General features: G+C 39.2%; 2 protein-coding genes across 2 annotated transcripts in view; both read left to right on the forward strand.

Moving 5' to 3' along the window:
* Window positions 1-9660: 9660 nt before the first annotated feature.
* Window positions 9661-10802, forward strand: LOC103582048 (leukotriene-B4 omega-hydroxylase 3-like; the record flags this gene model as incomplete). The annotated part of the gene is made up of 4 exons (XM_008563736.1): window positions 9661-9794; window positions 9891-9955; window positions 10121-10203; window positions 10625-10802. Coding segments are annotated over 4 exons (460 nt in total), but the record flags the coding sequence as incomplete, so codon positions are not given.
* A 76-nt stretch (window positions 10803-10878) lies between these two features.
* LOC103582049 (olfactory receptor 2Z1-like) overlaps window positions 10879-13218 on the forward strand; it is a 9249-nt gene continuing 6909 nt past the window's right edge. The window contains exon 1 of the mRNA XM_008563738.1: window positions 10879-10938. Coding sequence (XP_008561960.1) covers window positions 10879-10938 — 60 coding nt within the window. The remainder of the gene's footprint in view (window positions 10939-13218) is intronic.

Here is a 13218-nt window from a genome sequence, read left to right on the forward strand (position 1 = left end):
AGGACAAAAATGTTACAATGAATATATGCCTCTGTCTTATGCCAGCATCCCAGTCTCATTCCTATCTTTGATGGTTTGCTGTTTCCTTCCAGACACTGTTCATTCTATTCTCAAATTTGTCTGTTTATAGTCTTTCTCCTTTATTCATTCTTTTGTTCTCTCTGTCTTTGTATAACTGGGGATATATACATACCACTCAGGGATGTACATTGACAGTGTAGATTCAAGATCGTTTCATTTTTTTCAAAATAAAGGTTTGCAAAATTAATTCTTATGGATCTATTTAAAATTTTTATTTATTTATTGTAACATAGTTGATTCTACATATCAGTGGGGCACAGAGTTGAATATCACTACCTGTGTGTAATATGTGATGCTCAAATCACGATAATTAGTATATTCATCATTATACAATGTAATAGTTTTTTGTGGCCCTTTACCAATTTTTCCCTTAACTTCCCTCCTCCTCCCCCTTTCCCACCTTGGGTATCCTCAGTTCTGTTCTCTCTTTTTGAAAATTCAATGTATTATTGTGATTGTATCCTTCTTTCTTTTGAAAAATTAATTTTAAATTGTAAAATTAATCATGGGAACAAGTTTTTCCTTTTTCACAAAATGAAACATTATATGGAAGATGAGGTTCACCTTTGTTACCCTCTCCCCCAAGACTAATTCCCTTTTTTGTCTCCTGAGAGATCTCTAGAGCCATTGATTTGTCATATTCCCTTCCAGACCTTTATCTTGGCAGTATATTTCATACATGTATTGTCACCTGTTCTTTTCACTCAACAGTGTGTCTTGGACTTCCTTCCTTCTCAGTGTTGCATAGCATTCCATAATTTACTCAGCTCATCCCTCTGTTGGTGACATTTATGCCTTTTAGCATATCTGTACTGATTTAACTTCCAGCATGTGATAGGACTAGTGAACCTTATTTCTTCACTTTTGGTAGCTGTATAGTATTCCATCATATGGATGTATCACAATCTATCAAAACATTCTCCCATCAACGGACATTTGTATAGTTCCCAGCCTTTTGCTATGACAAACATGATGTAATGAACATTCGTGTGTACTAACCACTGCTTATGTGTGTGAACATCTTTGCAAGACAAATTCCTAGAAGTGCAGTTGCTGAATCAAAGGCCACTTGAATTTTACAATTTAATAGCTCTTGGAAAATCCACCCTTACACACAGATTTAGAGAGTGCCAATTTTACCATATCTTCACCAAGAGTGTCATTATGAAATTTTAAAATATTTGCCCATCAGATAAGTGCAATATAATACTTTATTATTTTAATGAACATCACTTTAAGTATGGGTAAAGTGGATTCACCTGCTGATCAGCCATGCATAGTTATTTTTGTGTGAACTGTCAGTTTTCGTAATTTGTACTTTCTATTCTGGGTTTCTCTAGTTTTTTTTTCTTATTAATTTATAGGAACTCTATACATACTAAGAAAGTTAGCTCTCTTTTCTGTTATGCAACATTCTCAGATTGTCTTTGACTTTATTTAGGCTTTGGTTATTTTTATTTTGGTTTGTTTCATTTATTTGTGGTCAAATTTCTTAATTCTTTCTTTTATAGCTTCCATTTTTCTTTTTGTTTTTATATCATGCTTGAAAAAGCCTTTTGCACTCTAATATTTAAATGTTTTACTCTAATGGGTAAAATATTTTAAAAATATTTTATTTATTTAACATTTTATTAATATATTTAATATTTTTCCTTATGAAATCTATGTTGATATAAATACCGAGGTAGCAATGCATTTTTTTTGCTCCAAATGGCTGATTGTCTCAACAGAATTTAATTTATATTTTGCACTGTCTTATGATAATAGCAGCTTCACAAATAAATAAGCTAAATTTATTTATATATTAGATTTATATTATAACATATTATATATTATTTATATATTATATTTATATTAAATGTCTATATTTATATATAAACTCTACCCTGTTTCATTTATTTATGCAGTCATCCATAAGCACCAAGAAGTCTTCATTATCATAATTTAAAAAACATTTTCATGTTTGATAAAGTTGGCTTTGTCTCATTTCTCTGCTTTTACAATTTTTTTGAGTTCTTATTTTTCCATTTGAACTCTATGACCAGGTTGAAAAATAACCATGATATTTTAATTCTATCTTTTAGACTTCAGGCGCCAAGACTCGAGTTGACCGTGCTCCCCAATTCATGGCAAACTCTCATCGATTTTACATGCCATACTTATTATTCCCACTTATCCCAATTCTTTATTTCAAGCCCTTCACCAATATGATTCTAGAGAGGCTGATCCTTTTATGTGTAAAATTTGTTGTTGGGGTGGATGTATTTTAAAATTCACAAAGATGTTGTCACATCACAGAGCTCGTGCTGGTTCTTAGCTTTTCCAGAAACATAGCACTGTGATTTTATCAGCCACCCGTAATTCTAAGTACATTCAGTTCATTGCCTTTAACATCATGTGGCACTTCCCTTTCCAATCTTTAGCGTTGGATCCCTCCACCCCAGGCTGCTTCCATCTCACTGCTGTAATGAACACGTTTGTACATGTCTCTTTATCTGCTGGTCTAGAATCTCCCTGGGATGTATACTTGGGAGCCAGCTTGCTAGGTCATAAAACACACGTCTTTCCTTGACCATGGACTGGCATTTGCCCTACAGAAGAGCAGCCCCTGTCACAGCACTATCAGTGCCTGAGGTCCCTCCACCCCCATACCTCAGCCAGCCCTTAGTATTACTCACCTTGTTAATTCTTGCCTTGAATCGACATGAGGTGACATCTCATTGTCAGATAATTTCCATTTATCTGATACCCAGTGACTCTGAGTATCTCTTCTTAATTCTCTTGTGTTTGAGCTCCCATGAATTCCTAGATTATATTCTGTCTATTTTTCTCTTGGGTCACCTGTCCTTCCTCTTGTTGATTTGCAGGGGTTCCTTGTATGTTCAAGATGTTGTTCTAGATCCATACACTTATTGTACACATCTTTTCTGAATCTCTCATCTGAGTATTAATTTGGCCTGTGATATCTTTTTAAATTATTATTTATTTATTAAGAATATTCATGAGATACAAAGCTAATTGTCCTCCCTCCTGCCCATGGTGTGAGGGCCAGATTCATACTGGGGCCATACCCATTACCAGAAATTACTTTTGTAGCTTTGTCCCCTCCTAACTACCCCCCAACCTCCCTCCCCCTCCCCCTCTCCCCTCCACTCCTATTTGTAGCCCTAGGAATGTTCCCTCCCTCTGTAAGACCAAGGCCCTACTGGGGTCTTTCTTTCCTGCCTTCCTTTCTCTCTTAGCTCCCACATATGAGTGAGCACATGCAGTATTTATTCCTCTGTGCTTTGTTTGTTTCACTCAACGTAAGGTTCTCCAGGTTCATAGATGTATGTTGTTGCAAATGGGAGTATTTCACTCTTTTATTATGACAGAGTAGTATTCCATAGTGTACATATACCACAGTTTCCATTGATGGACATTTAAGTTGGTTCCATATCTTGGCTATTGTAAACAGAGCTGCGATGAACATGGGAGTGCAGGTATCTCTATGACATAATGATTTCCATTCCTCTGGATATATACCCAGAAGTGGGATTGCTGGATCATATGGAAGATCTATCTGTAGTTGTTTGAGAAACCTCCATATTGTTTTCCAGAGTGATTGTACTAATTTACAGTCCCACCAACAGTGCAGTCGTGTTCCCTTCTCTCTACACCCTTGCCAGCATTTGTTATTCATCCTCTTGTTGATTATAGCCAGTCTAACTGGAGTGAGGTGGTATCTCAATGTGGTTTTAATTTGTATTTCCCTGATGACTAGTGATGTAGAGCATTTTTTCATACACACACACACACACACACACACACACACACACACACACACACACACATATATATTGGCCATTTGTATGTCTTCCTTTGAAAAATGTATATTCAACTCCTTTGCCCATTTTTTAATTGGGTAATTTATTTTTTTACTGTATAATTGCTTGAGTTCTATGTATATTCTGGATATTAGTCCCTTGTTGGATGCATAGTTAGCAAAAATTTTCTCCCACTCTGTAGGTTGTCTTTTCACTCTATTGATTGCTTCTTTTGCTGTGCAGAGCTTCTTAGTATGATATAGCCCATTTGTTTATTTTTTCTTTTGCTGCTTGTGCTTTCAGGCTCATGTTTATAAATCCTGTGCCTTGACCTAACTGCTGAAGTGTTTCACCTACATTTTCCCTTAGTAAAAGGTCTTATACCTAGGTCATTAATTCATTTTGAGTTGATTTTAGTGTATGGTGAGAGATGCATATCAAGTTTCATTCTTCTGCATATGGATATCCAGTTTTCCCAGCACCACTAGTGGAAGAGGCAGTCTTTTCCCCAATGTAGATTTTTGTTGCCTTTGTTTAATATCAGATGGCTGTAAGCCTGAGGAGTGATTTCTGGGTTCTCTATTCTACTCCACTGGTCTGAATGTCTATTTTTATAGCAGTACCATGCTGTTTTGATTACAACAGCTTTGTAGTATAATTCAAAGTCAGGCAGAGTTATGCCTCCGGCTTTGTTTTTTTTTGCTCAGGATTGCTTTGGCTATTCAGGGTCTTTTGTTGTTCCATATGAAAGGTAAGATTGTTTTTTCCATTTCTGTGAAGAATGTCATTAGTATTTTGATGGGGATGGCATTGAATCTGTAGATCACTTTGGGTAGTGTAGACATTTTCACAATGTTAATTCTTCCAATCCAAGAGCATGGAATATCTTTCCATCTTTTTGTGTCTTCTTTAATTTCTTTCAGAAGTGGTTTGTAATTCTCATAATAGAGGTCTTTCACCTCCTTGGTTAAATTGAGCCCTAAGTATCGTAATATTTTGGTGACAATTGTAAGTGGGCTTACTTTCTTTATTTCTCTTTCTGTTAATTCATTATTTGAGTATATAAATGCTACTGACTTGGGGCATTTATTTTGTATCCTGCAATGTTTCTGAAGTTGTTAACCAGCTCTAGGAGTTTTTTGGTAAAGTCTTTAGGTTTTCCTATATATAGTATCATGTCACCTACAAATAGGGAAAGGTTGGCTTCATCTTTTGCAATCTGAATTCCCTTTATTTCTTTCTCTTGCTTGATTGCTCTAGCTAGTACCTCCAGTACTATGTTGAATAGAAGTGGTGAGAGTGGACATCCTTGTCTTGTTCCTGCCATTAAGGGGAAGGCCTTCAATTTTTCCCCATTCAGAATAATACTGGCAGTGGGCTTGTCATAAATTGCTCTTATTGTGTTGAGATATTTTCCTTCTATACCTAATTTGTTGAGAGTCTTTATCATGAAGTAATGTTGAATTTGGTCAACTACTATTTTAGCATCCGTTGAGATAATCATATGGTCTTTGTCCTTGAGCTTGTTGATGTGATATATCACATTTATTGACTTTCATATGTTGAACCGTCCTTGCATACCTGGGATGAATCCCACTTGATCATAGTGTATAATTTTTTAAATATGTTGCTGTATTATGATTGCTAATATTTTGTTGAGGGTTTGGGCATTTAGGTCCATCAAGGATATTGGCCTGTAATTTTCTTTTTTTGTTGTGTCTTTATCTGGTTTTGGCATCAGAGTTATGTTGGCCTCATAGTATGAGTTTGGGAGAATTGGAATAGTTTGAGGAGAATTGGTATTAACTCCTCTTTAAAAGTTTGATAGAATTCAGCTGTAAAGCCATCCAGGCCTGGACTTTTTTTTTCTTGGAAGATTGCTAATTACTGCTTCAATCTCCTTGCTTGTTATTGGTTTTCTATCTGTTTAGGTTTTCTATCTCTTCTTGGTTCAGACTTGGTAATTTATATGTGTCTAGAAACTTATCCGTATCTTCCAGATTTACATATTTGTTGTCATACAGTTGTTTATAATAGTCTCTAATGATTCTTTGTATTTCTGTGGTATCAGTTGTAATGTCTCCCTTTTCATTTCTATTTTTTTGTTACTTGGGTCTTCTCTCTCCTTTTTCTTGTTAATCTAGCTAATGGTGTGTCTATTTTGTTTATCTTCTCAAAAAACCAACTTTTAGTTTTGTTGATCTTTTCTATTATTTTTTGGGTCTCCATTTCATTTAGTTCTGCTCTGATCTTAATTATTTCTTTCCATCTACTGCCTTTAGGCTTGGATTGTTGTTGTTTTTTCAAGTTCTTTGAGGCATAGTGTTAGGTCAGTTTATTTGAAGTCTTTCCATTTTTTGATATAAACATTTACTGCAATAAATTTGTCTCTTAGTACTGCTTTTGGAGTATCCCAGAGGTTTTGGTATGATGTATCTTTATTTTCATTAGTTTCTAGGAATTTTTTGATTTCCTGTTTAATTTCTTCTTAGACCCATAGTTCATTCAGGAGCCTATTATTTATTTTCCATGTGTTTGTATAGCTTCCAGCATTTTGATTATTGTTTATTTCTAGTTTTAGTCCATTGTGGTCTGAAAAGATTGTTGGAATGATTTCAATTTTTAAAAAATTTTCTGAGACTAGATTTGTGAGCTGATATGTGGTCTATCCTGGAGAATGTACCATGAGCTGATGAGAAGAAAGTGTATTCTTTAGCTGTTGGGTGAAATGTTCTGTATATGTCTGCCAAGTCCAGTTGGCCTACTGTGTAGATTAAATCCTGTGTCTCTTTGTTGACTTGTTGTCTGGAATTCCTGTCCCATACTGAGAGAGGGGTGTTCAGATCACCCACTATTAATGTATTAGGTCCTATCTCCTTCTTTAGGTCTAAGAGCATTTGCTTGATATTTCTGGGTGCTCCAGTATTGGGTGAATACATGTTTATGACTGTTATGTTTTCTACTGGATAGTTCCCTTTATCATTATATAATGGCCTTCTTTGTCTTTTTAAATGTTGTTTGGTTTAAAGTCTATTTAGTCCAATATAAGAATAGCTACTCCTCATTTTTGGTTTCCATTTGCATGGTATATCTTTTTCCATCCCTTCACTTTTAGTCTATGTGTGTCTTTACAGGTGAGGTGGGTCTTTTGAAGACAGCATATACTTGGGTCTAGCTTTTTAATCCAGTCTGTTAGTCTGTGTCTTTTGAATGGGGAGTTTAGTCCATTCACATTTAGAGTAGTTATTGAAAAGTGTTACTTAATTTCTGTCATTTAATCGCTACTTGTTTATTTGGTTTAAATATCTTTTGATCATTATTTCCCCTTTTATTTCTCTTCTTCAATGTTAGTTGGGAGTTTAAGGCAAAATGAATTAGCTTCTTTCTCTTTCTTGCTGGCATTTTTGTTTTAACTGTGGGTTTTACTCTTTCTTGTGTATTTGTGATGGTGGTCAGCATTATTCAGATTCCAGATGAATGACTCCCTTGAGAATTTCTTGGAGGACTGGTCATGTGGTGGTAAACTCCCACAACTTTTGTTTGTCTGAGAAAAACACTATTTCTCCCTCATTTCTGAAGGAGAGCCTTGCTGGGTAAAGAATTCTTGGCTGGCAGATTTTTTCTTTTTGTATTTTGAATATATCATTCTACTTTCTTCTGGCCTGTAGGGTTACAGTTGAGAAGTCTGCTGTTAGTTTGATGGGGGCTCCCCTAAAAGGGATCTGATGCTTTTCTCTTGCTGCTTGTAGAATTCTCTCTTTGTCTTTGAGCTTTGCAAATTTAACTATAATATGTCTTGGGGAGGATCTTTTTGGGTTGAATCTGTTTGTGGACCTTTGAGCTTCCTAGATCTGAAGGTCTGTATGTCACTCTACACCTGGGAAGTTTTCTGTTACTATTTCCTTGAGTAGGTTTTCAATACTTTTTCCTTTCTTCTCTCCTTCAGGAATACCCACCATTCAGATGTTAGAGCACTTAAGGTTGTCTGCTATCTCTCTTAGGTTTTCCTCATTATTTTTAATTCTTTTTTCCTATTCTTTTGTCTGCCCGAGTTATTTCAAAAAGACCATCTTCAAGCTCTGAAATTCTTTTCTCTGCTTGCTTTACCCTGCTACTCAAGCTCTCAGTTGTGTTTTTTATTTCTTTGAGTGAGTTTTCATTTCTAGAAGTTCTGCTGCACTCTTTTTTAAGGTATTAGTCTCTTTGTAGATTTTCTCCTTTATATTCTGTATGTTTTTTCTTGTTTCATTGTGTTCTACAATTGAGTCTTCTTTTATTTCTTCAGGTTTTCTTAAGATCATTGCTTGAAATTCTTTTTCAGACATTTCAAGGATTCCCTGTTTCATGGAGTCTGAGCATTACTGTATCCTTTTGGTGGTGTCATTTCTTCTTCACTGTACTTCTAGTATTTTTTCGCTAATGCTTGGTCATTTGGTAGGAGGTTTTCTTCTTCTATTACACTGAGGTTGGCTGTGGAGTGGCCCTGGATGCTACTGTGGGGGATGACTTGTCTTTGCTTGATAATAGGTGTGGTGGTGGTTATGTTAAACCACCTTGGGTTCTGTTTGAGACTCTGTGGTTGTAGAATGAGACCCTAGCACAGTAGAATTCTGCAGGGCTAAACTTGGTGGGTCAGATCCATAGCCTGGTGCTCCCCCCTGGGTCTGAGGCAGGAGAGGAGCTGCATCCTGCACTGTGCTGGTTTGGGGCCTGGCCTGTGATATCTTTTGTTACACAGCAATCATTCATTTTCATGCATGTTTACCTTTTTTGTCTTCTAGTTTGTGCTTTTGAGGTTTTAAGAATTCCTACTCTTATGTCACAAAATGTCTCATGTTATCTTTTTTAACTTTATAGTTTTGTCTTTTACATATAAGAAAAGACTCCACCCTGTATATGAAACAGACAAGTATCTAGTTCTTTCTGTTTTCACATTGGCAGTTGTCTGAACACCTTTCACCAAAGTATCTAGTCATTGCCCAGGGGTGTGTGGACCTTCCTTTACCAGATGCTAAATTTTCACCTGTTCACCTGCCTGACTCCGAGCTCTGTACTCATCCATGGCTCACTCTGTTATTTATTTATGTTTTTGTTGTTCTCGTCACAGGACAACAGTTTTTTAAAAAGTTATTATATTTTATTTCTATTGCTATGCCTTCGTTTTAGTCTTAATACCCAGTAGATTGGGTTCCCCTTCTTCAGTCTTTTATTTTTAAATAGCCTTAGCTTTTGACAGACTTTGACTCTTCCAGTTAGAATCAGATTGCCAACTCCTAAAAAAAGTCCAGCTAGACTTTTATTGGATTGCATTGAATATATTTATTAATTTAGAATGAATTGACACCTTTACAATATTAGGTCATCCTGCTCTAGAGTGTGGAGGGGATCTTGTTTATCCAAATAACCTTATAAGCCCTTTATGGATATTTTTTCCTGCTTTGGTTAGCTTATTACATAATTTTTAAAACATATTTATTCAAGATTATTGACACTTTTAAGGATACCTTCTGAGTGTTGTATTTTGCTCAGAAATCATTCTAAAATATGTTTTCTTCTACTTCTTTTGTGACTATGGTTTTCTAGTGCTTAAACCTTTGATCCATCTGGAATTAATCTTGTTATAGGACTGAAGGTTAGAGGAAGGTATGGAGAGGGGCAGACGCAGTATCAGTAGGCTCAGGCAGTCTTTGATTTTGCTCCCTGGATAATTGCCGTGTGTGTGTGTGTGTGTGTGTGTGTGTGTGTGTGTGTGTGTGTGTGTGTGTTTCCTTAGGGACGACCTGGCCCAGCTGCCCTTCCTGACTATGTGCATCAAGGAGAGTCTGCGCCTGCATCCGCCAGCTCCAATGATCTCCCGCTGCTGTACCCAGGACGTTGAGCTCCCAGATGGCCGAGTCATCCCCAAAGGTGCCCACAGTGGCGGGGGGATGAGGCTCCTGGGCAGAGTGGTGGCTCCATCAGGCAGCGCGAACCTCGTCCTGACTGTTCCCTCCTCCCCAACAGGAAACGTTTGTTGCATCAGCATCTTCGGGATTCATCACAACCCGTCAGTCTGGCCGGACCCTGAGGTGCCGCCCCTCCCCCTTCTCCGTCCCAGGGACCTGGCGAGGGGGAGGGGTCCTGATCGGGGAAATCAGACACTCCCTGTCACTGTACCCACAGCTGTCTTTCCTGGGGGTGGCTGGGCGTCCTGAGAGACCTCACCCAGCAGCCCCGTCTTGCCCCAATCCCAGGTCTATGACCCCTTCCGCTTCGACCCAGAAAAGATCCAGAAGAGATCACCTTTGGCTTTTATTCCCTTCTCGGCGGGGCCCAGGTGAGGCCAGCGAGCTTCTGGGCGGGGATGGGGTGGTGGAGGTGGGGGTCTGGGCACGACAGTGGAGAAAGGCCTGGGGAGGGGGTGGAGTTGTAGATGGTCAGAGTTCCAGCTCTCCTTCCCTCCCATCCTCCAGAGGTTATGGGTAAAGTTCTGGGGATGGAGTTTGGTTGGGTAAGTCCAGGAGGGGTCTGTGGTGTGCTCCACGCCCCCACCCCATATCTGCTATTCTGAGTTGGGGGTTGGATTCTGGGCCCGGCTCAGGGGATACACAAGTCCACAAGGGGGCCCAGGCACAGTTAACCCCCCTCTGTGCCCCTCAGGGTGAGCAGGGTGGGGGTGGGGGTCCTAGTCCAGGTTTCAGGTACAGTGGGGCCCAGGGGGGGTCCTTGATGCAATCAGAGCCCCCTCCTGCCCCCAGGAACTGCATCGGGCAGACGTTCGCCATGGCCGAGATGAAGGTGGCCCTGGCGCTCACGCTTCTGAGCTTCCGAGTCCTGCCCGACGACGAGGATCCTCGCAGGAAGTCAGAGCTGATCCTGCGTGCGGAGGGCGGACTCTGGCTGAGGGTGGAGCCGCTGAGCGCGGGCCCGCAGTGATGCACCCACCGCCGCCTGGCCTGGGAACCCACACCGAGCCCACCCACCAACTTTTGCAGATTCTCGAGAATAAAATATGCTGTTACCTGTGCGCAAGCCTCACCCAGAGCCAGTAGGGGGCGCCGGGGGCCTGCGGGTATCCAGGGGTGGGCGTGGATGGGTGGAAGCCACGCCGGTGTCTCTGAGCCCAAGACCCCCATTGTCTTTCTGGCTGACCACGGGGCCTCAACGCAGATTTCTCCTAGGCCTGGACTTGATTATTACACATTATATACATGTATTCAAATATTACATGGTGCCCCCCAAATATGTATAATGATGTGTCAGTCAAAAAAATGATAATAAAATAAAAAACCTGCCTTTATGAAACTTACATTTTAGTTGAGGTAGCCAGACATTAAATATTTGCAAGACAAAAAAAAAAAAAAAAAAAAAAACCACCTTTTTTAAAAAAAATTTTTTTTTTGTGGAGGCAGCCAAAAAAAAATTTTTAAAAAAAAAAAAAAAAAAAAAAAAAACCCAGACATTAAATGAACTAGTTTCGTAACATATAGTATAATGGATGGTGATCAGTGCTATGGATGAAAATAAAGCAGAGAGGGAAATAGGTAGTTCTGCTGGTAGAGAGGGAGGTTGTAATTTTAAATTTGAGAAGGCGACATTTGAGTTGACATTTGAAAGGAGTGGGGAAAGCTCATTCCAACAGAGTAAACAGTCTGTCAAATGAACAGAATTGACAGATTTGAAATGAATAGAAAAAAATTGTTAAAGTTATTTTTTTAGTTTGGTAAGAATTAAGTGGAAAGTACAAGGAATTTCAGCAGATAAATGGAAATTCTGGAAAGAAGGGAAGTGGAAATGATAGAAATAAAAAATACAGCATCTAAAATGAAGAATGTATAGAATAGGATTGACGGCATACTTGGAACACCAGAAGAAAGGATTAATGAACTCAAATTATCCAAATTGAAGTTAAGGTGTTCTTTGGACTACTATAGAATCATATTCTTTTTTAGTGCACTTGGAAATTTCACTAAGATAGACCTTTTGCTGAATTATTAACAAGTCACAACAAATTTTGGAGAACTATAACCATAGGGGGTGTGTAATCTGACCAAAATGGAATTAATCCAGAAAGTCAATTAGAAAATGTAACTGGAAAGTCCTTGAATATTTGGAAATTAAAAAATGTATTAGTAATGTATGGACCAAAGAATACATTTCAATGGAAATTAAAAATTGGGAGGATTAAACAATAAAGAAAATACAGTATATCAAAATTTGTGGCATACACCCAAAATAGAGATGGGAAGATCTATTAAATTAATAAATAGAAGCAGCCCTGCCCACCAAGTGATAGCTCCAGCATGCTGGCCACCTCGCCAGCAGCAGCACTCCCTGCTGCTGCCACAGACACTGGTGCTGTGTGAGTGGTCTGTGACAGCCACCACTACAGTAACTGCTGCCACAAGAACAGCTCACGGCCACACTAGCAGCCACTATCACCTTGTAGGTGGTCCACTACCACTCACTGGCATAGATGGAAGGAGAATCACCAGTGGAGCCCAGGGTAAGAGGTGAGTGAGCACAGACCTATGACCCAGTGGCCCAACCCACAGGAGAATAATGAGCCATACATGGTAGCAAACCTGGGGATGAGAGGTTTGTGCACAGCCACATCTGGGGAGAGATGCATGTGGGACCCACTGAGAGTACAGAAACCCAGGGTACCCAAATAGAGTAAAGAAGAAAATTCACAATCAACACCAACCCATCCTCCAACCAGGGGAAGCAAGGTCCCAGGAGGAGCATCTGCCTGTAGGAAAGAGAGAAGAGAAAACCCACCCAGGGTCACCAATTCAAATTGAGGAGCACCAGTATGTGGTCATCAGGATCATGGGTGCCAACAGACACACCCAAGGCCACCCAGTATGGCTAAAGTATGACAGGGCATCAAGGTGCTTCCCACAAGAACTCGAGAGCTTGCCCATGTCCTGGACAAACCAACATAGTGCCACCAACCTCAGCAAGAAATCACTAAGTGCCCCAGGGATTAGGCCACAGAGGCACTCACACGCAATTCCAACATTGAGTTTGACCAAACTACCTACATGGAGACAACACTACTGCATCCATTTGGAACCAATACTAACACACCGCACTCAGTGGTCAACATAAAACACATCTACAAGAGGAACTCTCTCTCTGCAAAGCCCACTCTGCAGTACTAGAAAAAGCAACTGCTCTACCAGATGACTAGATACCAATGTAGAGATACTAGAAATATAATAAAAACAAGAAAATATGACACCACCAAAGTAATATAATAATTCTCAAGTACCAGACTCTATAGAGCAGGAAGTCCTTGAAATGACTGAAAAGGAATTTTGAGCAACAATCTTAAGGAAACTCAATG

This window comes from Galeopterus variegatus, unplaced genomic scaffold (genome assembly GCF_000696425.1).
Source record: "Galeopterus variegatus unplaced genomic scaffold, G_variegatus-3.0.2 Scaffold14741, whole genome shotgun sequence".
NCBI classification, from domain to species: domain Eukaryota; kingdom Metazoa; phylum Chordata; class Mammalia; order Dermoptera; family Cynocephalidae; genus Galeopterus; species Galeopterus variegatus.